General features: G+C 41.6%; 1 protein-coding gene across 2 annotated transcripts; it reads right to left on the bottom strand.

Annotated features, from left to right (window-relative positions):
- On the bottom strand, window positions 1-26,851 carry PNP (purine nucleoside phosphorylase). 2 transcript variants are annotated; one of them, XR_010323133.1, is made up of 7 exons: window positions 26,682-26,806; window positions 23,829-23,998; window positions 21,532-21,635; window positions 21,144-21,319; window positions 20,836-21,026; window positions 7,986-20,356; window positions 1-5,736 (listed from the first exon to the last, which is right to left on the bottom strand). XR_010323133.1 is itself a non-coding variant. In XM_010600997.3 (6 exons), the coding sequence occupies exons 1-6, from the start codon at window positions 26,690-26,692 to the stop codon at window positions 20,139-20,141; spliced, it is 870 nt and encodes a 289-aa protein (XP_010599299.1). In that variant the 5' UTR covers window positions 26,693-26,851; the 3' UTR covers window positions 1-20,138. The 2 variants fall into 2 exon arrangements, 1 of the variants encoding a protein (XP_010599299.1); XM_010600997.3 differs by having other exon boundaries at window positions 1-20,356; window positions 26,682-26,851.
- Between the last annotated feature and the right edge of the window lie 329 nt (window positions 26,852-27,180).

The following is a 27,180-nucleotide window of genomic DNA, read 5'->3' as shown; positions in this document are numbered from 1 at the left end:
TCTTTTTTTTTTTTTTTTAGGAATATGAGTTCTGTTTCACATTTTTCTCCCATTCTATCCTCCTGGACCATCTATTGTTCCCCCCAGCAGAATGGTCAGTGGTGGTAGCCAGGCACCATCTAGTTCTTCTGATCTCAGGGTAGATGAGGTCATGGCTCATGTAGGTTTGCTTAGTCTCTGAGTTTTTGGTTACGTTCATACTCTTTTGGTCCTGGCAAGTAGAGACCATTAGTTGTGTCTCAAATGGTCGCTTGCAAGTTTTTAAGACCCCAGACACTCTCACTTCACTAGGATGCAGATCATGATTTTTGTGAACTATGTCATGCCATTTGACTGAGTTGTTCCATGAGACCATGGTCCTAAGCTTTCAAACCCAGAAAACCAATCTTGGAAGGTGTTTGGTTATGTCTGAGGAGTATTCACTCATATTCGTGTCTTCGGTGAATATATGGGCCTGCACCCACATGCCTATGTACACAGCTGTACCTACCAGTATACCAATATGCTTAAAACCAAAACCAAATCCATTGCCTGGAATCAAGTCCAACTCATAGCGACCCTACAGGACAGAGTAGAACTGCCCCATATGGCTTCCAAGGAGCTGCTGATGGATTTGAACTGCCAACTTCTTGGCTAGCAGCCTAACACTTAACCGCTATGCCACCATTGGTATGTATATGCCTATACCCATCAATATGTGCTCAAACACTCATTTTTACTTTGTGCTGTGCTCACCATATCCACATTTGATGCCACCTTCCCATCACCAAAAATAAAGGTTGGTAGCTCAAACCCACCAACCACTCCTGGGGAGAAAGATTTGGCAGACTGCTTCCGTAAAGATTACAGCCTTGTCATGGAAGCTCCATAGGTACATCCAAACTCCCTGAGGGACCAAATTGCTGGGCTGAGGGCTGTGGGGACTGTGGTCTCAGGGAACATATAACTCAATCGGCGTATCATAGTTTATAAAGAAAATGTTCTATATTCTACTGTGGTGAGTAGCATCTGGGGTCCTAAAAGTGTGTGAGCAGCTGTCTAGGATATTCCACTGGTCTCACCCCTTCGGGTGCAAGGAAAAAGGAAGAAAACTAAAGATACAAGGGAAAGATACTCCAAAGGACTAATGGACCACATCTACCACGGCCCCCACCAGACTGAGCTCAGTATAACTAGATGATGCCTGGCTACCACCACTGACTGCTTTGACACGGATCACAATAGAGGGTCCCTGACAGAGCTGGAGAAAAATGTAGAACAAAATTCTAAATCAAAAAGAAAGATCAGATTGGTGGCCTGACAGAGACTGGAGAAACACTGAGAGTATGGCCCCTGGACACCCTTTCGGCTCAGTAATGAAGTTACTCCTGAGGTTCCCCCCTAAGTCAAAGATTAGACAGGCCCATAAAACAAAATGAGACTAAAGGGGCATACCAGCCCTGGGGCACGGACTAGAAGGCAAGAGGGAAAAGGGAAGTTGGTAATAGGGAACCTAAGTTTGCAAAAGGAGTGTTGACATGCCGTGGGGTGGTTAACCAATGTCATAAAACAATATGCGTAATAACTGTAGTGAAAAACTAATTTGTTCTGTAAACCTTCGTCTAAAGTACAATTTAAAAGAAAGAAAAACTACAGCCTTGGAAACCCTCTGGGGCAGTTCTACTTTGTCTCATAGGGTTGTGATGAGTCGGAATCAATTCAACGGCAATGGGTTTAATTTTATACTGTGGATAGGGCCCTGGTAGTGCAGTGGTTAAATGCTCAACTGCTGACTGAAAGATCAGCACTTCGAACTCAGCAGCCACTCTGAGGGAGTAAAAATTTACAGCCTAGGAAACTCTATGGGGCAGTTCTACTCTGTCCTATAGGGTCACTGTGAGTCGGAATCAACTCAAAGGCACACAACAACAACACACAGCAAGAGGCTGGGTGGCACAATTGGAACTGCGAAGTTGGAAGCAACTAACAACAGCAATATACTGTGGATGTAATCCCATTTGGGAACAGGGTTTTCTTTGTTGTGTTAATGAGGATGTGCTTTTAAGATATAAAAGGAATAGGTTAGGGCCAGAAGCAAGCAGAAATGGGGGAGGGTAGATGCCATACCACATGAAGATCACCAAAGAACTGAGGGAGAGAAGCTGAAAGGAGGCAAGGACCTTCCCCCAGAACCTACAGAGAGAGAAGGGCTTCCCCTAAAAGCAGCGCCCTGAATTCTAGGGGAATTAATTTCTGTTGTGTGGTATTGCTGTTATAGCAACACTAGAAAACTAAGACATAAGTATAAAAGTAGGTACACAGCTGTTTGCTCTTGCTGAATAGACAGTGATTGATGTTCTGCCTTCAAAAATGAGAGCTAGAGAAATAAGAAAAGGGAAAGTGTTTGCGATCAGTAGCAAGACACAATGGATGATCTTATTGAATTAACAGAGTCCCTGGGTGGTAAACAGTTAACCTTCTTCACTGCTAACCAAAAGGTTGGAGGTTTGAGTTCATGCAGAGACAGCTCAGAAGAAAGGCGTGGAAATCTACTTCTGAAAAATCAGCCTTTGAAAACTCTATGGATCACAATTCTACCCTGGCACCATGGGGTTGCCAAGAGTCAGAATTGACTCCGTGGTAACTGGTTTTTATTGAATTAGTACTGATCTTTTTAGATGAGATAATGGTAATGTTGTTATGTAGGAGAATGTCGATGTATTTAAAAGTGAATGGCTCAGAAAAAAAAAAAGAAGCATATTGTATGGCAAAATGTTAACGATTGATGAATTAGGTGAAAGTATACGTGCCTTATGCACATGACACAACCTTGCTTGCTGAAAGTGAAGAGGACTTGAAGCACTTAACTGGTGAAGATCAAAGACCACAGCCTTCAGTATGGATTACACCTCAGCATAAAGAAAACAAAAATCTTCATAACGGGACCGATAAGCAGCATCATGATAAATGAAGAAAAGTTTGAAGTTGTCAAGGATTTCATTTTACTTGGATCCGCAATCAAGAAGTCAGAAGACATATTGCATTGGGCAAATCTGCTGCAAAAGACCTCTTTAAAATATTGAAAAACAAAGAAGTTACCTTGAGGACTAAGGTGCTCCTGACCCAAGACGTGGTGTTTTCAATCACCTCATATACGCAAAAGCTGGACAATAAATAAGGAAGACCAAAGAAGAATTGACACCTTTGAATTGTGGTGTTGGCAAAGAATATAGAATATACCATGGACAGCCAAAAGAACGAACAGATCTATCTTGGAAGACGCACAACCAGAATGCTCCTTAGAAGCAAGGATGGTGAGATTACATCTCATGTACTTTGGACATGTTTTCAGGAGGGATCAGTCCCTGGAGAAGGACATCATGCTTGGTAAAGTAGGAGGTCAGCGAAAAAGAGGAAGGCTCTCAACGAGATGGATTGAAACAGTGGCTGCAACAATGGATTCAAACGTAGCACCAACTGTGAGGATGGTGAAGGACTGAGCAGTATTTCATTCTGTTGTACATGGGGTCACTATGAGTTGGAACTGACTCCATGGCATGTAACAATAACAACATACTAGTGTTTATCACATTGTTCTTCAGCTTTTTTATAGGCTTGAAGATTTTCAAAGTAACAAGTTGGGGACAAAATAGTCACTAAAAATTTTTCCAAAAATATGTAAAATTCGTAGTAAGTACACCAAACTGTTAACAGTGCTTATCTTTGCTGAGGGGATTAAAGGCTCTTTTGTTCTTAATATTGTCCAATTTTCTACATTATATGTAAGGCTTTTGTCATATGGAGTTCCTGGGTGGTACAAACTGTTTAACTGCTCAGCTACTAAGCAAAAGGTTTGAAGTAGAGAAAATACATTTTCTGTAGTGTTTTAGTATTAAAATAAGAGAGAATATATTCTCTAGTTTAGCTGTATAAGCTGTGATTAAAATCTTTAGCCTTTAAAAGTGTCCATTATTTGCTCTGGAATCTGTCTCACGATCGTTCCATTGTAGAAAAACAAGGTAATCAAGATTTTTGTTGTTCATTAAACCATGTTTCTCTCCGAGGTGACAAAAACAATGAGCGATACCATCAGCACCCGAGATGATTGAGCAAAACCCGGACCCATCCAGTGAACGAAACCAGGATGGCGTAAAGAGGCCTGCAAGACGTCAACAATAAGTCACTTCGTCATTACGTCCCCCTCGAAGGAGAATCAACAATCCTGGGAATTTCTAAACCCAGACCCTCTCCCTATAAAACGCTTTTGTAGCCCTCTTGGGGCAGACAGAACCTGGGGGAAACTTTGCCCCTCTGTCTCTTGAACACGGTGTTCAATAAAGCCCTCTTGCTACTTACCTCCTCCTGTCTCACTATTGGCTTGCCGCAGGCGGCTTGAATCCGCAATTTGCAGTAACAGGTTCATGGTTTGAACAAACCCAGAGTCACCTTGATCTATTTCTGAAAGGTCACAGCCATTGAAAACCCTATGGAACACACTTCTCCTCTGACCCACATGGAGCATCATGAGTTGGAATTGACAGAGCAGCAACTGGTTTGGTTTGTAATCACATAAAATTTTTATTTTAAAATAAAATAATAAATGAGTAGTTTTTGTTTTGTTTTTAAGGCCACAGCAAGAACTTCTTTTCTTTTTGCCCCTCTGTCCTTTTCCATTGCACCAAACCCTGCCTCCTGGGCCCCTAGCAAAGCAATTCCCCTACAAGCTACATTTCAACATTTCTTAACAAGTGCTCCGATGCGTATCACGAGCCCCAAAATCCTCTCCCCACGAATGCTTTCCTCATAAACTACTGCCCATATAAAATGTACTATTCTAAACTGCTCTCCCGGAACAAATGGCTTTGCCAATAAAACTCTTTCTTCACCGCAGAGTGCACCTCTATGTAAATCTTCCACTCACAAACCACTCCTTCCCTCAAAGTTCCTGCATAGCTCTACCTCACCCACTGCTCCCTGGATCTCCTGATTTCAGTCTTGCTGTAAATTGCGTTCCACGTAGTGGTATGCTGCCGGAGATTTCTCAATTGCTAAGCTGAAGGGCTGCCTTTCCTTGACCAATGAGACAGTGAATTGTTTCCACTTTTGTCTGGGATCAGTCACATTTTCTACTCTCCCTGCCCTAGTGTCCCAACTCCCCAGCTCCCACCCTGCAGTGGGTCAAGCAGAAATGGATGTGCACGGATATATAATCATTATTACATGAAAGAACAGTGAAACACCCCACCCTCCTTTCATATAACTAGAGTGTCGGGGATGATACTGTTTTCTTTAGACTTTGGCAAGCTAAAGTCCTGATGTTTCAAATGACATGATTTGAAAGAAACTTTTGAGGTTATAAGGTCAAAGATCCCCTCTACAGCCTTGTCAAATATTCATCTAGCCTCTGCTTCAACACTTCAGGGACGTAAAACAACAATCTCTTTTTTCTAGAGTTCTTCCTAAAACTGTGGAATTTCTCTCCCTGTCCTAGTCCTAACTTTCCGAGGTTGCATACAATAAACTTGATTCTTTAAAAATAATAAAAGAAGGCTGCTTACTACAAGGCTTCGTCTTCAATTTGCAGTCAAACTTAACTCCCTCTGGGCCTTTCATATTCAGCTAAACACATGATCTTTTTCCACACATTCCCCACCCTTTTCACTCTCTGTAGGTCCAAAGATATGGAGACAGAAGTCCTGAATGGTTTAGCCATTTGTTGTGTCATGTCGGGAATATCTCTAAACTGCTCTTTTTCATCTGAAAAGTGAAAATGAGAATAACGTTAATGACCCTTACACACAGGTCTCTATAATTATCAAAACTAAAAAGGAACAAGGAATGTAAAATCTTTTGTGAACTGTAAAGCACTACATGTTATTTCTGTGGTTACTCACATTAAGGGTCCAGTGGCAGCACTAGTATCTTCCTCCCTTCCATCATAGATTAGGATGCAGCCCTTCCCTAAGTGGTTTTTTGGTAAGTTTGGCCACACATAATCAGATTTAACCAATGTTTTTCTGGAACTTCCTTTTTTTTTAAAATAATTTTTATTGAGCTTTAAGTGAACGTTTACAAATCAAGTCAGTCTGTCACATATAAGCTTATATACACCTTACTCCATACTCCCACTTACTCTCCCCCTAATGAGTCAGCCCTTCCAGTCTCTCCTTTCATGACAATTTTGCCAGTTTCTAACCCTCTCTACCCTCCTATCTCCCCTCCAGACAGGAGATGCCAACACAGTCTCAAGTGTCCACCTGATACAAGTAGCTCACTCTTCATCACCATCTCTCTCCAACCCATTGTCCAGTCCATTCCATGTCTGATGAGTTGTTTCTGGAACTTTCTTAGTGGCAATGTTGACTCCAGGGGGATCAGTCTATTTAAAACAACAATGGTCCAGCCTAGGTTTTTTTTTAATTCTTCGGCATAATAGCTACAACTTCCCTCTATGCTAGTCATTCCTTCACCCCTGGTCAGCCCTGTAATTGCTTCCTTCCCCCCAGGTCTCGAAATCTGCCCACAATACCCAAGTGTTTCTCAAGTTCTGGAGCTTCTGGGGTCTTTAAGCTGAATTTTAATGTAGAAGCTCTGGAGAGGAAGGACTACATTCCCTCTATTATCTTAGATTTTTAACAGAGTATTTGCCCTGAAGGGACCATCTTGAAGAGCTCTTTTCCTGTTCCCTAGCTCTGCTGCCCTCTTATGGACAGCTATCAAGTTAAAGCCAAGCTTCTCAATATGGACTAGTTTTCCTTCCATTGGAAACCCTGGTGGCCTGGTGGTTAAGTGCTATGGCTGCTAACCAAAGGGTTGGCTAGTTCGAATCCGCCAGGTGCTCCTTGGAAACTCTATGGGGCAGTTCTGCTCTGTCCTACAGGGTCTCTATGAGTCGGAATCGACTCGACAGCACTGGGTTCTGGGTTTTCCTTCCATTGTCAAGGGTCCCTGTCACACGGATTGTTCTCCTGTATATTCCCAGGCCCTAGAACATTCTTCGTATAAGCGAATGAACATTCCTTCCTCATGTGTTCATCTTACCCTGCTCAGTGACCTACAAAGGTACTCTTGACAGGTACCCAATCTGGGATATTGAAGTGTATCAACACTTTCAGTTTTCATGGGAAAACAACAATCTATCATTTGACAATTTTGATTTTTGCGTATGCATATGTTTATATACATGCGCAAGTATATGTACACACATACACATATCCCTATATTTCTGTATGAGGCTTAATACAATCTGATTATAAGAAGAACAAAGTTCAAAACAAATAGGAAAAAAATAATGAACAAACAAAAATGCAATACAGGGTTATCAAGTAAATGTTATGGTTTCCTAGAAACTGAATGGTCCCTATAGTGACAAATGTCAGTAGCAGGTATGACTTGGTGATGAGACCTGCCACAGACATCACTTGAATAAATCAGTAGGGTTTCCTATCCAAAAGACACAGAATAAAGTCAGCTCAGTCACATACCAAACAGAGATATGAGCAAATTTTTCATTTCAGACTTTACTCTGAAGACTTTCACCTGACGGGTACACCATGTAGAAAACCTCTGAGTGAGTAAGCATCACATTAGACCCTATAGAAACATCATAGTCTCTCTTGGTACAGGCTAGCTATACTCATAAACAAGTATGAACGTGCCCAGAGTCGCTCTTCCGGAGCAGAAGTCCATCATGTGTCTAAGGGTAACGAAATGCTCAATACTATTACAACGCACAGTTTGGTTTTCTAAGGGATCTCTTTCAGACTCTCCAGGCTAGTATACCCACTGAGAACATTCCTGAACCCAGTACTGTGGAACCATAACAGGGATCAATTTTCTAGATCTCTGGCATTCCTGCTAACAGGCTCTTAGACCAGCCATAGGGCTTATCCTGAAGTGAAGAGTCAGTAGGTAGGAAATATTTTAGAGCCTGGTGTATTAGTTTTTTACCATAACAAGTTACCACAAACCGAGTGGCTTAAAACAATAGAAACTTATTCTCTCACAGTTCTAGAGGCTAGAAGTTCAACGTCAGGATGTCAGTAGTGTTGATTCCTTCTGAGGGTCCTGAGGGAGAATCTGTTCCATGATTCTCTCCTAGCTTGTGGTGATGGCTGGCTATCCTTGGCGTGTAGATATATCACTCCAATCTCTCCCTGTCTTTACATGATGTCTTCCTTCCACATCTGTCTGGCTCTGTGTCTCTTCTCCAGTTCTTATAAAAACAGAAATCAAATTGGATTAGTGCTCATCAAACTCCAGTATGATCTCGTGTTAACTACTTACATCTGTGAAGACCCTATATCCAAATAAGATCACAGTCACAGGTACCAGGAGTTAGAACTGGAACTTATCTTTTTTGGAGATAGATCAGCCCATGATGGTTGGATCAGAATTCTATGTTGTTGTTTTTAATCCTAGTGGTTACTATGCATTTGTGGGGTACGGGAAAAGAGTGTTGGTGAATCACAGAATTAAACATCCAAGAAAATCTATTGACTTTCATCTGCCTCCCAAGAAATTTACACACATACAATCTTGCATTTCAGGGGCTTCACAGGCTCCTTAATATCCTATCTATGGATGCCCAGAGTGAGGACACTCCTATCTCCAAAACAAGCATATTAAAAACAACCGCTGTGCAATTGTCAACTTTATCCTCTGCTGCAATTAAATATTTTTGTTACTTTGCTTGATGGAGTTGGTGGAGTAACAACAATTGGGGTATCTATATATTATTATTTAGGAGGAGCAATTGGAATTAATATTAGGAGCTGGAATTGAAAAAAAAATTTTTTTTTTTTAGTGTTTTAGTCATCTAGTACTGCTATAACATAAATACCAGAAGTGGATGGCTTTAACAAAGACAAGATTATTCTCTCACAGTCCAGTAGGCTAGAAGTCCAAATTCAGGGCACCAGCTCCAGGGGATGGCTTTCTCTTTCTCTCTGTCCTGGAGGAAGGTCCTCGTGATGCATCAGTCTTCCCTTGGTCTGGGAGAATCTCAGCCCAAGAACCTCAGGCCAAAAGGATGCACTCTGCTCCCAGGACTGCTTTCTTGGTGGTATGAGGTCCCCATGTCCCTCTGCTTGCTTTTGTCTTTTATATCTCAAAGAGATCTGCTTAAGACACTATCTAATCTTGTAGGCCTCATCGATATAACTGCCACTAATCCGTCTCATTGCATCATAGTGATACAACACATAGGGAAATCACATCAGAAGATAAAACGGTAGACAGTCACACAATCATACAAGGGAATCATGACCTAGCCAAGCTGATAGATATTTTGGGGGGACACAATTCAATCCATGATAAATAGCGTCTGATGAGTAAAGAGAATACTTGATAGAACTGAAACAGTTCCGGCTGTACATAGAATGGTACAATATTCCTACTAATCTTTTGTCATAAATTATAGCAGAAGCTCAGGTGGAAACAGTTCAAGATAAAATAACAAAAGGTAAACCTGAAGTTGAAATCAAATAGCTGACAAGCAAGGTGGCATTTTCTCTTTTTTGAGCATGAATGGCAACAGAAGAAAAGGAGAACAAGAAAAAGAGAAGTTGGCAAATGAGAGAAACTCAGATGGAAGCAAAAGTGAAAGCTAAAGCGGGTTAATCCCAAACAATATCAAATCAAACTTAGGCCAAAATAAAAAATCAGGCAAAAAGATTAAAGATAGGAAAAATTCCGTTTTTATTGAAATCCAAATTTACAATATCAGACAAACCAAGCAGATAGCCAATGCTCGTTCGAAATGAGCCCTTTAGAAACGAAAAGTAATTATGAAAAGCAGAGGCCTATTCACAAGGAAAAAGGCAATGCAAATCTAAGCCAAATCAAATTTAAACCAAAGGCACACAGCACAGAATGAACACTCTATCCTCCCCACCTTCCTGCTTTAAAGGGGCAGCAGAAAACATCTCTTTGTCTCTATTCATTCCTGTTGGTAATCGACAAACTCAAAATGACTGAAAAATATTTTAAAGATATTATTCTTCCTTTTCTTCTCAAACCTAGAGCCAACAGACTGGTAGATATCTTTAACAACATAAGCCTAACTCATCAAGGAAGCAGACTAATTTACCTAGGTAAAAAGCTCTCCAAGATATATTAATTTAAAATAGCAAGATACAGAACAGTACATACAACACGCTAACTTGAGTGTATAATATCAAGAGGAGAAAAAAAGTATATTTGCATTTTTGCTTCTATTTTCACAAATCCTGGAAGAATACACAAGAAACTAATAAGAGTGGTTACCTGTGGGGTGGGGGCGGGAAGGGTAGATGGAGGGCGGGAGGGAGATGAGACTTTTCATTGTATACATTTATGTTGACTTATTATTTTTATATTGTGGTAAAAATATACATAGCGAAATATATGCCAACTCAACTATTTCTATATATACAATTCAGTGACACTGATACATTCTTCAAGTTGTGCAACCATGTTACGGATTGAATTGTGCCTCCCCAAAATGTGTGTCAACTTGGCTAGGCCATATTGTGCTATTGTCCACCATTGTGTCATCTGATATGATTTTCCTATGGGTTGTAAATCCTTCTTCTATGATGTTAATAAGGCAAGATTAGAGGCAGTCATGTTAATGAGGCAGGGCTCAATCTACAAGATTAGGTTGTGTCTTAAATCAGTCTCTTTTGAGATATAAAAGAGAGAAGCAAGCAGAGAGACAGGGGGACCTCACCCCACCGAGAAACAAGAGCCAGGAGAATAGCGCATCCTTTGGATCCAGGGTCCCTTTGCTGAGAAGCTCCTAGACCAGGGTAACCTTGATGACAAGGACCTTCCTCCAGAGCCGACAGAGAAAGTCTTCCCCTGGAGCTGGCACCCTGAATTAGGACTTCAAGCCTCCTGGATTGTGAGAGAATAAATTTCTCTTTGTTAAAACAATCCACTTGTAACATTTCTGTTACAGCAGCACTAGATAACTGAGACAAATCATTCTTGCTATCCTTTGCCAAATCATTCCACCACTATTAACATAAACTCGATGCCCCCATGTTGCTTAATTTTTCAACTATGTGAGTATACAATCTATTCAAAATTTTTAACTAAAAAGAAGAGAAGGAGGGACTAATTTGACTTCAGTGTGCTTTCATTTCTAAATTGTTTGTGCTTTTTGCCTTTAAATTTTACTTTGTAATATAGGGACCCTATAGGACAGAGTAGAGCTGCCTCATAAGGTTTCCAAAGAATGGCTGGTGGATTTGAACTTCCGACCTTTTGGTTAGCAGCTATAGCTACTTTGTAATAGCTTGTTCTTTTAAACACTGTAAAAGACCTAGACCAAATACTCAACACTAAATTAAAAAAACAAACAAACAGTTAGAGTAATTTTTAGTATTCTTAAACCAAGAGACAGTATCATACTTAATGCTGTAAAAGTAGAGGACTTTCCACGATAACCAGGAACAAAACAAGGACACTTTCTATTACCTTTATTATTTAACAATGTTCTAGAATTTCTGTTCAAAGCTCTAAGATATAAAATAAAAATAAGAACTATAATTATTAGGAAATAAGTGACACATGCATCATTATTTGCAGACAAAATGATTATGTAACTATAAATTAAGAAAATTAGTTGAAAAATAGTGGAATTTATTAAAAAATACAGTAAAGTGGCTATGCACAAGTAAATATATAAAAACGATAGCTTTCCTGTGTTGTCAAAAATAATCAAGAAATAAAATGGAGAAGTGAATTCTCTTCCTTTATTTTTAGATTTTTACTTCTAATTTCTCATTTTGAAATAATTTCAGATATGCAAAAATGTTGTCACAAAAATAGTACAAAGAATTTCCATACACCCATCACCCAGCTTACTCTAACATTAATATCTTACATAACCACAGGACAACTATTAAACCAAGGAATTAAACATTGATGCAACACCATCAACTAATCTATTTTTTTTCTTTTTTTAAAACTAATCTACTGACCTTATTCAGATTGCATAAATTGTCTCACTAATGAGACATCCACTCCAAGGTCACACGCTGAATTTAGTTATCATGTTTCCCTCAGTCTTTCTTTGCCTTTCATGACTTTGACACTATTGAAGTGTATTGGCTACTTATTTTGTAGAAAGTGTCTCCATTTGGGTTTGCCTGATGTTTTCTTACAAATAATTTCAGGTATACCTTTTGTCAGGAACACCATGGAAATCCTATTATGCCCTTCTCAAGACATCATACCAGGAGGTATATGAGGTTTTTATGTCTCATTGCTGGTAATCTTCACTGTGACCACTTGGTTAAGGTGGCATCTGCCAGATTTCTCCACTGTAAAATTACTATTTTTCCCCTTGTCATTGATATATATCTTGCAAAGAGATACTTTTGAGACTATGCAAGTATCTTGTTTCTCATCACACCTTGACCTACTAATTTTAGAATTTATTGATTCTTGCCGGAAACACCTATTATTGTGATATTTGCAAATGGTGACTTTCTATTTCTGTCATTCTTTCCATCTTTATTAATTGGAATTCTCCTGTAACAAGGAGTTGTCCCTTTTCCCCCATTTATTTATTCAATGATTTGTCAGTGTCAGTATGGATTTGTGGATATGGGAATTCCCTTCTAAAAGCAACAAAGACATAAAATATACAGGGATATTCCTAAACCTAACCAGACACCCAAGATCTTTATTTTTAAAACAAGCGAACAAAAAAGATTACAAAAAATTATTTAAAAATATAAAATACTGTTTGCAAAAATGGAGAAATATTTTATGTTTCTGGTTGGGCTCAGAAGATCTTGATTTATATCAAATGTATTTATAAGTTTAATAAAATTTGATTCAAAATCCCAAAGGGATTTGTGTAGGGACTTGAAAAAAGTGATTCTAAAATTCATCTAAAAAACATACTCTCAAGAACATTTCAATATTTTTTTAATTATAGCAGGGGAAGAGGGATGTTGCCCTAGTAGAACTTAAAATTTATTTTAAAATCACAAATACTAACACAGCACAGCATTGGCTCAAGATTCCAAAGACAGGTCAATAAGACAGAACTTACAGCCCTAAAACAGACTATCGTATCTATAATTTAATATATCATAAAAAGTCTGTTTTCTCCATTAAATGCTAATGGAGAAAAGATAAATTGCTCAATAAATGCTCTTGGGAAAACAGACCAACTGGAAGGGAGGGGGTGGATCTTGTATCTACCTAAGAATGAGATGGGGGAGAATGGACCTTATATCTAACTAAGCTTGTTGTTGTTGTTAGCTTCCATCTAGCACCCCATCTCATGGCAATTCCATACACAACAGAAGGAAACACTGCCCAGTCCTGCACATCCCCATGATTGGTTGCAGATCAGACCGTTGTGAACCACAGGGTTTTCAAAGGCTGACTTTCGGAAGTAGACCTTCAGGCCTTTCTTCATAGTCCATCTTAATCTGTTCAGTATTACAGCAACACCCACGAATCCACTGACAGATGGGTGGTGGCCGTGCTTGAGGTGCATTGGCTGGGAATCAAACCCAGGTCTCCTGCATGGAAGGGGAGAGCTCTACCACTGAACCACCACTGGCCCCTAACTAAACTTCAGATGAATTAAAAACATAAATATTTAATAACGAATACATTAAAATGCCAGAAGAAAGGTCATGTGAATATTTTTCTGATCTTTAGATGGCATAAGATTTTTATGCATAAAAACAAAGAAATCAACATACTTTATTTTTTGAAATAAATAAACTTTCAAATGAACCAAATCATAAAATTAAGAAACCAAAGGGAAAATTTACATATAATATTACACGATAATAACGTATTTTTTAAAGCTCTTACAAGTCAATTATAGCCAATATAAAAATAGGCAAAGAGAAAGAACAATTTCCATGAGAAGAATACAAACGGCCAATAAATATTAAAAAAAATCAACCCTGCTAGTAATAAAATGCAAACTACAACTTTAAAATACCATTTTTGTCCAGCAAGTTGACAAAGATAGTAAACATTGAAAACCCCTCAATGCTGGTGAGTAGTCAGTGAGGTAGCATACTCTCTGGCTATTGGAGGTAATAAGAATTTGCTCCGTTTTCTTTGAAAAATAATTTGGCAATATGTACCACAACTTTTTTAAGTTTTTTGACCCAGAAATTTGACTTCTGTGAATCTGTTCTAAAGAACTAACGTAGACAAAAAAAAAAAATTATGTCTAAAAATGTTCATCTCAATATTGAAAACAAAATAAACGCTCTAGAAATGTGTACACAGATTTAAAATATTTCTAAAGAATTGTTGAAGACATGTAGAACAGTTCATGATATAATACCAATTAAAATTCATAATCTTAACAGTTTAATGTAGAAAAATATTCATAGATGGAATAAAGACAGGAAGGAAATACTTTCTACCAACCAACATGTTAACGATAGATATCTCTGGGTGGTGAGACTATTGACTTTCCCTTTTATTCTTTTCTGTGTCTTCCAAATGTTCTAAAATGAGCATGAACTGCTTCTATCATCTGAAAGAAAATGCTCAATAAGTATTTTTTTAAAAAAAAACTTAGAAATCACAAGAGTCTGGAGAGAATGTAACTATTATTTGGTTCATCTTTGTCATTTTATAATAGGAAAATAGGCCCAGAAAGTTTTTATGACTCACCCAAAATCAGTTTGTGACAGAGCCAGGATTATAAATCAGATTTCTAGTCACCTGGACCCAACCCTGCTCTTCCTTTATTCTGTGCCAACATTGTGATGGTTAAGGTTGTGTGTCACCTTGGCCGGGCCATCATTCTCAGTGGTTTGGCAGTTATGATGTAGTTTGGCAGCCATATAATGATGTAATCACCTCCATATTGAGATCTGATATAATGAGATCACCTCCATGATGAGATCTATAGTGAGGAGCCAATCAGTTGAAAGGAAGTTTCCTTGGGAGCATGACCTGCATCCAATATAGGTGGAATTTCTGGCCAGGCTCACTGGCTTTTTCTTGCTTTGGATACTGAGGCTGGCTCCTGACCTCCAGTTCTTGGGACCTGACCTAGCAGCTTACTTGCAGTGTTGCCTGCAGAACTTGGTATTCATCAGTCTCCATAGCCTGTGAGCCAGATGCCTGCTGTCTGACTTGCTGATCTTGGGTTAGCCAGCCCCTGCAGCTATGTGAATCAGGAAAAGCCTCCAGCCTGACCCACGCACGGACTAGGGACTTCCCAGCTCTACAACCACATAAGCCATTTTCTTGATATAAATCTCTGTCTGTATATATATTTATACTCTGTACTGGTTTTTCATCTTTAGAGAACCCAGACTAAGACAAACATTAATATTAAATGTTTAAATAAAAATTACTCAATTACTCGAGTCAGTCTCTTCAGGGAATGGGGCACTCTTATTTCTTCCTCCATCAACAGTGGTATTGGTAAATATATGGAAAGATAGATAAAAGATGAAGTAGTCTTTCTTAGGTGTCAGAAGAAGTGTCTGAAAACCTTTGAAATCCATTTCCACCTCTCAAGTTTTTCTTACTTTGTGCAAGCATAGATCTCAGCACTCTCTCATCCATTCCACCGTTCTGTGGCATCAGAATGGTCCTGTGTGAACTTTCTGGTGAAGCCCTACAGAGCTCTTTGCTATTTCTAGTGCAAAATTCAACTTGGTGAAAAGCTATCAGCCCTTAAACACTCCACCAGCAAAATCATCTTTGGTTAATTCTGCTGTTCTATGCAGTTAATTTTGGTTGAAACTAATTCTACATCAAAACAACTAAAAAAACCAACCCATTGCCATTCAGCCTATCCCAACTCATGGCAACCTCTTATGTTACAGAGTAGAACTGCTTCATAGGGTTTTCTTGGCTACAATCTTTATGGAAGCAGATACCAGGCTTTTCTTCTGGGGTGCCACCTGGTGAATTCAACCCACCACCCATTAGATTAACACTCAAGTGCAAACCGTTTGCTCCACAAAGGACCCTAGTCCTGACTTAAAAAACCAAACCAAACCAAACCCATTGCTGTCCAGTCGATTCTGACTTATAGTGACCCTAGCATCCCAGCTTAAGCCCACCAAAATACTAGTGTGATTTTCTTCTATCACTCCTTAGTTTAAAAGCCTTCCATAGCTGGCCATCTTAACTAGAGAATAAGGCTCTTACTCCTCAGCCTGGCAGAAGCAGAGGCCTAAACAGTTCAGTATCTCTCCATTTTATTTCCCACCATTCCCATTCACGAGTTCTTCAATCTAGCCATTTCAACCTGTTAGATAATTAAACATCCCGGAGTTTGCCAGCATGCAGCAGCACCTTCTCCATCTGTCTTTCCTCGAAGGTCTAAGTCAAGTCTCATTAATCGTTTTCCTGTTCCCCACCCGTAGTGCTGGAGCCTTGTTGGAGCTCGGCTCTTAACCAAAAGGTCCACAGTTCAAATCCACCAGTCTCTCCTTGGAAACACTAGCTGGAAGTTCTGCTGTGTCCTACAGGCTCGCTGTGAGTCAGAATCAACTCAACAGCAAGGGGTTTGGAACCCTAGTGTTGGTTCTCTTCTTTGAACTCTTGTAGTTCAAATGTGCCATCATTTGGCACTTAGCATACGCTACTTTTGATACGTTATTCCTTTTTAAAAAATTTAGTCCCACTCCCTCACAGTTCAGTGGAGAAATCCAACTTCTAAACAATAACAACATATGAAAAGACTGAAAGCTAGGTATAGAGGGGATGACTAACTCAGCCTCGTTATTTCTCCTGTCTCCCATCTAGATTGCAAGCACTTTGTCTTATATCAATTTATAGTATGGTTTTTAGCACAGCGTTCTATAACCGAAGACCTTCAACCTTAAAATTGTATACTATCACATGATTATGCTACCATGTGATTAATAAGGAAACCCTGGTGGCGTAATGGTTAAGTGCTACGGCTGCTAACCAAAGGGTTGGCACTTTGAATCCACCAGGCGCTCCTTGGAAACTCTATGGAGCAGTTCTACTCTGTCCTATAGGGTCGCTATAAGTTGGAATCGACTTGACAGAACGGGGTTTGGTTTTGGTTTTTTTTTTATGATTAATAAACATTTATTAATGTTGATCAAGTTGACCATAATAGGGCCAGGGAAGAAAGCCTGACTTGAGGGAGTGTGTTTTGACACCTACCATGAGACTCAGCAAGATCAAGCTTTTGTTTGCAGGTATCCTGCAGGCCCCACTAGAGAGAAGCAGCCTTATCACCAATGTTTTCAAGAACTTACTTTCTCTAGGTGGCCCTCCCAGATGTTTCCCTTGACTTTGTGCCTCTATTTCCTTACTCTCCCAAACTGATGTATTCAGTTTTGGCTGGGTTGGTTGGCACTCTGAAATTGAAGACACTTAATATACTGAATTGAAAACACTATGCGTGCATGCTTTCTCTCCCCAGCTCATACCCCTTCCAACATAGAATTCTAGTTAATTCACTTAGAATACTTATTACCTAGAATTAAATGCCCATTACTTGCCTGTAACTACATTTCCTTGTCACATCACTTAGGTTGTACTTGGAAGAACCTAATTTTTCTGTCACCATAAAATATCTTTAATGCTTTTACATGAATACAGTAATAAACACTTGCATAAAGTAGGTAATTTCTACTTTTTTTGTTGTTGCGTGCCCTCCAGTCCATTCAGACTCATAGCAACCCTATAGGACGGGGCAGAACTGCCCCCTAGAGTTTCCTAGGCTTAGTTTAGAACTAAAGAATTAGAAACTCTAGAAATTATGATATCAAATATATAATCTTTTGCTTGAATCTAGTATTCTATCATGAAACACATGGAATCCTCTACAGTTTACCCATTTACTAAATTTAAGAAATTATAAGTGTCCCAAAATATTCCACTCAAGTCTGTCTGGGACATATTTTTCAGGTGGAACCATTTATCTCACTAAGAGGCACAACAGGGGTAGGAAAGCCAAGGACCAAATGTAGCCCTCTTCCAGCCCCTAAATACCTTTCTACCCATGTCTCTCTAGAGCCCTTAATGTCCTCTGTTCTAGTCACACCAGTTGTGGCAATGACCCAAGAATATCCCTAGTACTTTTCTGTGCTTTACCTCATCCTGGCATGAAATCCTCTTTCTCCCTTCTCGTGCTTCAAGACTAAGCTCAAAGTTTCCTGTGAAACTTCCTCTAACCAACCTACTCCTCACTGCCCAGTGTATGCAATCAGTCTCTCCTTTGAGAACAATATGTGACTTGTATCTATTTTATACTGCCTTATATAAATTTTTTTTTTATATAAAAATTAGAGTGCCTGAGTAGTGCAAACTTTTAAGTACTCGGCTACTAACTAAAAGGTTGGGAGTTCAAATCCAACCAGAGGTGCCTCAGAAGATCTGGCGATCTACTTCTGAAAGATCACTGCCATTGGAAACCCTGTGAGGCGTTCTACTCTGTCACACATCAGGTCACCATGAGTCAGAATTGTTGGCAACTGGTAACTGGTATCTAACAGTTAATAGCTTTACAAATGTGTCTTCCTTAAGACCTGCAGGCACTTGAGAAGAAACACCTTCCTTACATTCACTCATTATCATTTGCTTAGCTGAGAGCCTTATACAAAGAGATGTTCAATAATTAATTAAAGAGAAATGTCTATAAACCATCCCATTAGATGAATAAGTTACAGTTGTGTATATACCTAGGAAGCTCCTGTACCCTGAAGGACACACAGTACTTCCCTCTAAGCCAGCTCTTACAGCCAGCTCTGAGACAATTAACAGATGCTAGCGGATTGCCTACAGGTCCTGGAAGTTAAGTAGCAGTACAAAAAAAAAAAAAAGATAAAAGGAGTGGCGATAGGGCCACCCCAGGATTTGTTGATTTTCCTTAGGCCAGTTGCCAAAGGATGTTATGGAAGAATTCTCAAAGGCTCCCTGTCCAAAATACTTTCTTCATATTATGCTACTAATAACTGAAATGTCGCTACTCTTAGAGACTTATCCAGCAATGCCCTTTCTTAAACGGCAAGTAGACCTGGGAGGGTAGTGTGGTAGGCTGTTTCCAAACACACCAGCCAGCTGAATGCAAGCTGATAAGCAAAAATAGTGCAGTGAGCCAACAAAGGGCAATGCCTGGATGCAGCGTTCTGACCAAGCAAAACGGAAGAGAAAGGCTGCTGCTAGAAGGAAACAGAGGGAGGAAAGAAGGTGCTCAAAGAGAAGAACTGGGTATGAACCAACCTCACAGGTTGGCCACGGGCTGACAGGAGTCTAATCAGCAGTGGGGTGGCTGGCAGCAGAGAAAGGGGGACTCACCAATGCACTGTCGAAAAGGAGTAGAGTATGGTTGCCACCAACTATGGCAGAAATCAGAGAAGGAAAGCAAGAGAAAGTGGGATTAGGGCCTCAACAAGGAAGTGTCAACTAAGGAGCAGAAGCTGAGATCAGTGAACTAACTCATGAGAGGAGACAGGGAGTAAAACAATCAGAAGGCAAGAGACAGTGGTAAGACTGTGGTGAGGGAAGTGGCAACACCATGTGCCAGAAGTTAGCCCTTTCTTCCTTCTCATCATCTCTTTCAGTATCTTTCCCTAAGTTTTCATCATTTTGCCCTTCCTTACTTTACATACCACATTCATCCAGGACCTTAGCTACTTGTCTGAGAAGCAGACTAAGTCACATGACTTCCCTGCTAGTCTCGGCCTATGTCCCCAGCCTCACCAAGTTGTACGAAAAATGAAGAAATGATGCATCTTTCTCTTTATTCTCAAAACACAATAATGTTAAAAATTGAAAGAGGTATTGGGCTGGTCCTTGTGTGGTCTCCAGTGTTACGGGGTGGCAGAACTCAGGCCCCTGGGAATGTGAGAGCATTGTCTCAAAAAGTTAGCAGCTACTGTGCCAAGTTTGAAGACTCAAGTCAAATCCTGGGCATATCCATGGATGAGTAGTAAGTAGGGCAGGGGCTCCAGTCTGGGGAAGAACAGGGATGGAAACTGCTTTCAGAAAACAACTGAGCAAAAGAGGACTTGGCACCAGAAAGGTCTGGTGGGAAATGTGGGGAAAGTAAAGGACAGGAATCTTCCTCTCCTTTCTGCTACCACCTAAGGGCAAGACAAGAGACCCCAACAAAGGGCCAAAGTAGGTAGCAGCTTCTTGGATCCCGTAAGGCAGAAGCCAGACCAATCTGAGGCTAATCAACTGGCATTGCAAAGGGGTGGAATGCAAGACACAAGAATGGAGATGAACTGTTCCAATTTCTGTGCAGCTTGTTTTCCAGCCTCTAGTACTTCCTCGTGATTGGCCTTTTCCAGGCTCTCATAATTCATGATGACCTTGTTAGTGATGAGGGAGAAGCCAAAGACTCGAAGTCCACAATGCCGTGCAACTATAACTTCTGGTACTGTGCTCATGCCTGGTGGGCAGAAAGATGAAAACCAATTGTTAGGATCCTCAAATAACTCTTTTCCTCACCCTTTAGCCTCACTTTCATTGTTGTTGTTATTTGTTGTTAGGTACTGACTAGTCTGTTCCAGCTCATAGCAACCCTACGTACAGCAGATGGACTGACACAGTAGCTGCAACAATGGGCTCAAACACAGCAAGGATTGTGAGGATGGTACAGGATTGAGCAGTGTTTTGTTCTGTTGTATATAGGGTCGCTGAGTCAGAACTGACTAGAGGGCACCTAACAACATTATCTGCAGTTGTTAAAGCCATTGGTGTTTAGTGTTCACTACTTCAGTATCTTCCTAGAAGTTGGGTCAGTTCAATCTCTTTTAAATCAGATTATCTCTTGTTCTACCCTCTAGGCCTGTAATCTCCTACTCCTCCCAATCCTTGTTTTACCAGCTCCCTCCCTGGCCAAGCCTCCAGCCAAGTTTCGCTTCTCACCAACAGCATCTGCCCCCAGCTTCTGCAGCAGACGAGACTCTGCCACGGTCTCAAAGTTGGGGCCCGCCAACATCACATAGGTCCCTTCTTGTAGTTCTCGCTGTTCCCCCATTTGTTTCCAGGTAACGTGAGCCATCTGCCTGAGATGCCGATCATAAGCATCAGACATGGGGGGGAAACGAACTCCAAACCTAGGGCACAGGTTAGAAGATCACCTCAGATTAAGAGAATACAATGAGCTCTCCCTGAACTCTTAAATAAAACCTTCAGCCCCACCCATCTATAAACAAAGGAGCCATATAACGTACCTTTCCTCATTGGGGCCTCTGAGAGGATTCTGACCAGAGAAACCAGGCATGTTGATATGGTCACGGATCAGCATGATATCTCCAACCTCATACTTGGGGTTGAGCCCTCCAGCTGCATTGGTGACCACTAGGGTATCCACACCCAGAAGGCGGAAAACTCTAACTGGGAATGCCACCTTCAAAGTAAAAGATTAGAAAAGGCTCGAAATCTCACCAATCCAGCCACACGGATACATATGATACCTATCGTGAAAAAGGAAGGAGAGGACCAAAAATCTACCTAGCCCAGATATTTAGGTCATAAAATAGGAATTAAGAAATGCTCCGTCTTGTGATAAGTCATTTTCTCCCCCTTCTCCCAGATCCAACCAGGCTTATGCCCATTTACCTTCCAGAGCGGGTAGCCTTCATACAAGTGGAATCTGCCCTGCATCACCACACAGGCTCTGCCATTCAGGAACCCAAACACTAGCCGACCAGCATGTCCTGGAACTATATACAAAACAGAAAGGGAAATGAATGGGATGGTGCTTTCATGCAAAACATATCCATTGAGTACTTACGATGGTTCACTCAATGTGTTCAACATGTGAGGGTATGAAGACGTAAAAAAAGACATCTGCTTTCAGAAAGTTCAAGTCTGATGGGGAAGGTAAGACATGAATCATAATCATAAAAACAACTACGTAAGCACAAACAGGAATTAGAGCTATGGGTGAAAGAATGTTCTTCTGTGGGAACACAGAAGATCAAAGTAAGGAAGAAAATGTTTTTAAAAGAAATTTCAGAAGAATGAGAAAGCTGTGCTGCAAGAGAATGTAAAATGATTAAAAAGAAGTGAGGGTAATGATGAAGTAAATGCAGTAATTATAGAAATTTTTTCCAAAAACTTCAAAATCCTCAAAATACGATACTCTTAGGGAATGAATGGTCGGAGAGGGAGTGGAGAGATACAGAAGCTTATTAAAAAAAAAAAAGTAACACAGCAAAGGAGACACTGACACAGCTAGGAAAACCCAAGTGGAACAGAAAAAAAAAAAAAGATTGATTAAAAAAAAAAAAATTAGTCCACTTATCACTGAGTGCAGTACTGGTCTCACCGCGGGTAGAAGTGCCAGATGGAGTCAATGTCACTGTTATCTCTCCTAGAAAACTATGTTCTCCCTCACTGTCTCATTTTTAACATTTCCCTCCCCAGTCTCCACTGCCACCTCCCTGCTGCTCTCCCAGTCTTGTTCCAAAGGGTTTGAACAATTTTTTGTAAAAGTCTCAACTTGCCAGGGAAAAGAGGAAGATACAAATGAGAAAAATTAATATACAAACCAGGGGCAGTTACATGATAAATTAATAAGTAAACCAAATTAACTACCCTTGTCCTTTGCCCCTATTTTACCTGGCCCTTTTCTAAGTCTTAGCCTCAGAGCTTTCTAGATGCTACTAGAATGCTGCTAGAATATTAATGCTATTCTCAAGAAATATAACGACACATTGCATTGGGCAAATCCTCTTTAAAGTGTTGAAAAGCAAAGATGTCACTTTAAGGACTAAGGTGCGCCTGACTGACCCATGGTATTTTCAATCACTTCATATGCATGTGAAAGCTGGACAATGAATAAAGAAGACTGAAGAAGAATTGATGCCTTTGAATTATGGTGTTGGCAAAGAATATTGAATATACCATGGACTGCCAGAAGAATGAAGAAGTCTATTCTAGAAGAAGTACAGCCAGGGTGCTCCTTGGAAGCAAGGATGGTGAGACTTCGTCTCATGTATTTGGGCATGCTATCAGGAGGGACCAGTCTCTAGGGAAGGACATCATGCTTGGTAAAGTATAGGGTCAGGGAAAAAAAGGAAGACCCTCAACAAGATGGATTGACACAATGGCTGCAACAGTTAGGTCAAACATAGCAAGGATTGTGAGCGTGGTACAGGATCGGGCAGTATTTTGTTCTGTTGTACATACAGTCACTATAATTTGGAACTAACTAGACAGCACCTAACGACAACAATATTCTCGGATGCTGTATTAGAAATATTCTCCTTACCAGAGCCCTACGGTGCATAGGGGACAAGCTGCCCCTTTCCCCTTCCAAAGGGTCAGTATGAATCAGGTCTCCTGTATTCATGTATTATTTGTTTGTCTGCAAGAACAAGGCAGTCTGTATGTTCATTTGTTGCTGGGTATCAGAGCCTTGTACTAGGACTGGAGCTACAGCTGTGGGCATGAAGGATGCCAGGAAGGCATCATACAGAGGAGCCCTGACTGTGTCCTGGGAGTTTTCAGATACTGCTTTTACCATCCGCTGTAGTCTGGAGGAAATGAGAAGGGAGTGTACGTGGTGATGATGGTATACGGGAGGGGAAGGGTGTTACTGTAGAGCTTTAAGGAGCTGAGTCATATTAAACAAATAAAAAATTAGCATAGGAAAAATGTCATCATGTAGTCCCTCTGATATAAGTATGCTCAGCCTATTACGGAATCTCTGCTAGGGTAATTTCCTTTCAATGTCATTATGACTCATGTGGGCTTTTTTCCTCTGTGACAACATTTACTTTTGGTTAAATGCTGATGAGTATAATCAGATACTGCATAGGTCCAGACTTAGAAGCACTGGCCTTCAGATTGGGTTCCACAAAATCCCATCAATACTCCTCAGTCCCATCCTCCTATCCCATTGCCAGTACCTGTACTTCGGGGAAAGTTGGGTATCTCACTATAGTCAAAGATCTGGGCCTGAGTTACTTTCTCAGCCAGACCTCCTAACCCAGAACCACAGATCACTGCCACTTGAGGTCGGTGCTTGGTGTGGGACAGAAGCCATTCTGCTGTGTTCTGGTAATCTTCATATGTGAATCTAGGAAAAAAGGAAAATCAAAGTGAGTTCCACTCCTGTTCCAAGGGCATCACAGAGCAATGCCTGATGGCTGTCAATGCAGAAAGGATGACAGGTATAGGAGGGAGCAGGGAACAGGGAAGTTGGCCAAATGGTTGCTGCAGAGAGGAGGCTCCTGTCCCTCACTAGAGGTCATACTATGCTCCCCCCACCACCCACCTCTCAGAATCAGGCCCAAGTCTGACATAAAACCAACTCCATTCCAGAACCTGGCAAAAGTTAACGAAGTCTGTTTCTACTAATAGTCCAAACTCCAGTGTTGCTACAACTGGCAGGTTTAATATCTCACCTTATGAGAAGGAGGGGATAGGAAAGGAAAGACCATGGTGTCTACAGAGAGGTCCGGTGAAAGTGAAGTGAAGGGGCTGGGTCTGAAGAGAAAGGAAAGGGAGGGCACTCAAGATGGGATTAAGATCCTCCTTAGAGCAGAGACAAACCCAGTACAATCCTCTTTAGTATCCTCCCTATCCCCCTCCCTACTCAAGATGTTATTAAGACTAACTATGAGTGCAGGGGCAAACTCAGTCCCCTTTTGAACGCTCACCCTCTAGTTCCTCCCTCAGCCAAATACTAAGGAAATACTAGTGGAAGTCTATGTGCCACCCCTAGTTCCCCTGGATCCTTATTTCTCGGATCCCCAGGCCCACAGACCTCTGCCATATGGAATTGCAAGGGGTAACTCAAGACCAGAGATGAGATAAGCTATTGTGCAAAAAGACAGACACAGTTCATAACACTGGTTGTCAAAGGCTGGAGCAGGGCTGGTCGCACACATTTCTCAGTAGAAAACTATTAAAAACACAGATTCTAGGGCCCACTCCTACAGTTTCATAATTCTGGAGAGGCCCTAAAAGAATCTGTATTTTTTATAAAAGTGCCTTAGGTAATTCTGGCTAAAAATCAGGTTTAGGAACCTCTGGTCCAAAGTGGAGCAAAACTCAAGCTGGATTCTAGTTCCAATTTTGTCTTTTTAAGCAAGTAACCTGTGCCTCAAATTCTTTCCTTGGATATAAAGCAAGAACCCAAACCTCTGGCCATCGAGTAGATTCTAACTCCTAGTAACCCTGTAGGACAGAATAGAACTGCCCCATAAGGTTTCCAAGGCTATAAATTTTTATGGAAGCAGGCTGTCACATCTTTCTCCCACAGTACAGCTGGTGAGTTAGAACCACCTACCATTCGGTTAACCGAGTGCTTAACCACTGAGCCACCACGGCTCCTTGACTGGTATAAAGCAAAAGGATATAATTGGTCCCACCTATTTTTTTTTTTTTTTATCTTAGAGGCTTAGCTTGAAAATGACTTGCTAACAAAAAATTTGCTAACAAGCTACAAAGACCTATGGCTCTGTCATACAAGCCCTTGAACCTTTCTTCTGCTTTTCCGCCTACAGGTAGTTTTCTCCCGGCCAATCTTCACCCTCCCTGCCCACTTCCATCTTCGATTCACCAAGGCTTTTTATCCTTCAGGGAGCTCAAAAGACCGGTAGAACTAAGGGTACACACTTACCCAGAACGTCTACACTAGCAGAACCCAGAACTTTCCTCACATGTCCAAGTTCAATTCTTTCCCACATTTTTGGTCTTCGGAAGACCAAATATTAGAGGGGAAAAAAGAAGGTGGAACTGGGGTGTGACAGGACTGAACACAACCAAGTCTTCAGAGGAAATGTTTTTTTTTTCAAAAGCAGAGCCGGGGAAACCAGCTATGACTCTACAGTACACCAGACTACCTTCAGGGAAGTAGATGGGTAATCAGGCAGGGGGCAGGGCAATAGAGCTGGAGCTACCCAAACAGAAGAGAAGCAAGAAAGCCTTAAGGTAGGGCCATCCCGCGGGAACACCGTAAAATAGCATCCCCAAGTGGTGCTGATAAAATGAAAGAAGTGTGACGCTGCGGCCACCTGGGAGATCGAACCACACAGTTCATAGAACTTCCTAGGCATCCAAAAGCCACTGGGATCTATAGTGCTGGTGAACTTGGACTGGGAATTCCAGGACCAAAGCAGACAAAAGTGTTTTCTAAGGTGTGGGGTGAGGTAAGAGGGCGGGATCTGTTGCTCAGTTCAATGAATAAGGATTTCCTTCCGTCCGTGGAGACCCCATCCCCAACCCGGATTAATCGAACCCCCAATTTGGAGGCCGGTGCTGGCGAGGAAGGTGGCCAGTCTTTCCTCTGAAGGGGAAACTCCCGATTTGAGCACCAAAAGCGCGTCGCGGCTTTACCTAGACCCGAGAATGGAATCTGTGATGGGGTGGGCAGATCTCTTTTCTGTGTGTGGAGTAGAGGGCGAGGGAGTATGTCTCCCTTTCCACTTACGCACGCTCCTAGCACCCAGACACACGCACCGGTTCCTTTTAGGAGTAGACGACACTGCACTAACCTGTCCCCTTCCTGCTCCGGTGGCGCCACCCCTGCTCGATTCCCGCGCGCGCCCCTGCCCGAGCCGGCTGCCCCCCTGCTCTGTCGCCTTGCCTCTGGCACCGGGCTCCGTGTCGGGCCTCTCCGCATCTCCAAGGCACTCGCTCCCTCTCCTGGCCCCTTGGGGCCCAGAGTGCAGGGTCCCCAGGTCTCGGTGACAGCCATTTCCCCTCCCCAGGGGCCTCCGGGGTCCCATGCGCCTGGTGCCCGATGCCCAACTCACTGGTTCTCCATGGTCCCGCCGGCGCCCTCGTGATGAGCCTGCCTTTCTCCACTCTGATCCGCTGCGCTCCGAGTCTGGTAGACAGTAAGCACACTGTTCACCCGGTGCTGGCTTATATTCCCAGTCCGGGAGTCCCCAGCCAATGGCAGCCGAGCTCGCGGGCCGGCCCCGTCTCCATGGTGACACGCCCAGATTCAATTGCCGGTGGCTAGGCTGCAAACCTCATCTAAATTCCTCCTCCCACCTCTGGAGCCTTTCCCCCTAAGGGCACCCAGCGTTGCAGCTTTGCACCAATTCCTGCCCAGAGGGCTGGCGTTTTCAGCAGGAGGCCTTTGTGGGCAGTGATCTGGAAGCCAGGAGAAGAGCCCGCACCGTCTATCTGCAACCACATTCTGAGTTTTGTCTACACCAAGCAGTGAGAAATTTGAAAAGAAAAACATCAAATCTTAGATGGCACAAGCTCAGAATAAAATTCTGTGAGCCTGTGGCCGCGGTGCTT

This window comes from Loxodonta africana, chromosome 10 (genome assembly GCF_030014295.1).
Source record: "Loxodonta africana isolate mLoxAfr1 chromosome 10, mLoxAfr1.hap2, whole genome shotgun sequence".
Taxonomy (NCBI): Eukaryota; Metazoa; Chordata; class Mammalia; order Proboscidea; family Elephantidae; genus Loxodonta; species Loxodonta africana.
Note: the sequence above shows the minus strand (reverse complement) of the source record. Positions and strands in the feature narration are given on the sequence as shown.

Excerpts from the sequence above, each read along its gene's own strand:
- PNP (XM_010600997.3), bottom strand. Across the intron at positions 21,320-21,531 it reads AAGGCTACCCGCTCTGGAAG|GTGGCATTCCCAGTTAGAGT; the intron begins GTAAATGGGCAT and ends TTTACTTTGAAG. Across the intron at positions 20,357-20,835 it reads GCTGGGGGCAGATGCTGTTG|GCATGAGCACAGTACCAGAA; the intron begins GTGAGAAGCGAA and ends TCTGCCCACCAG.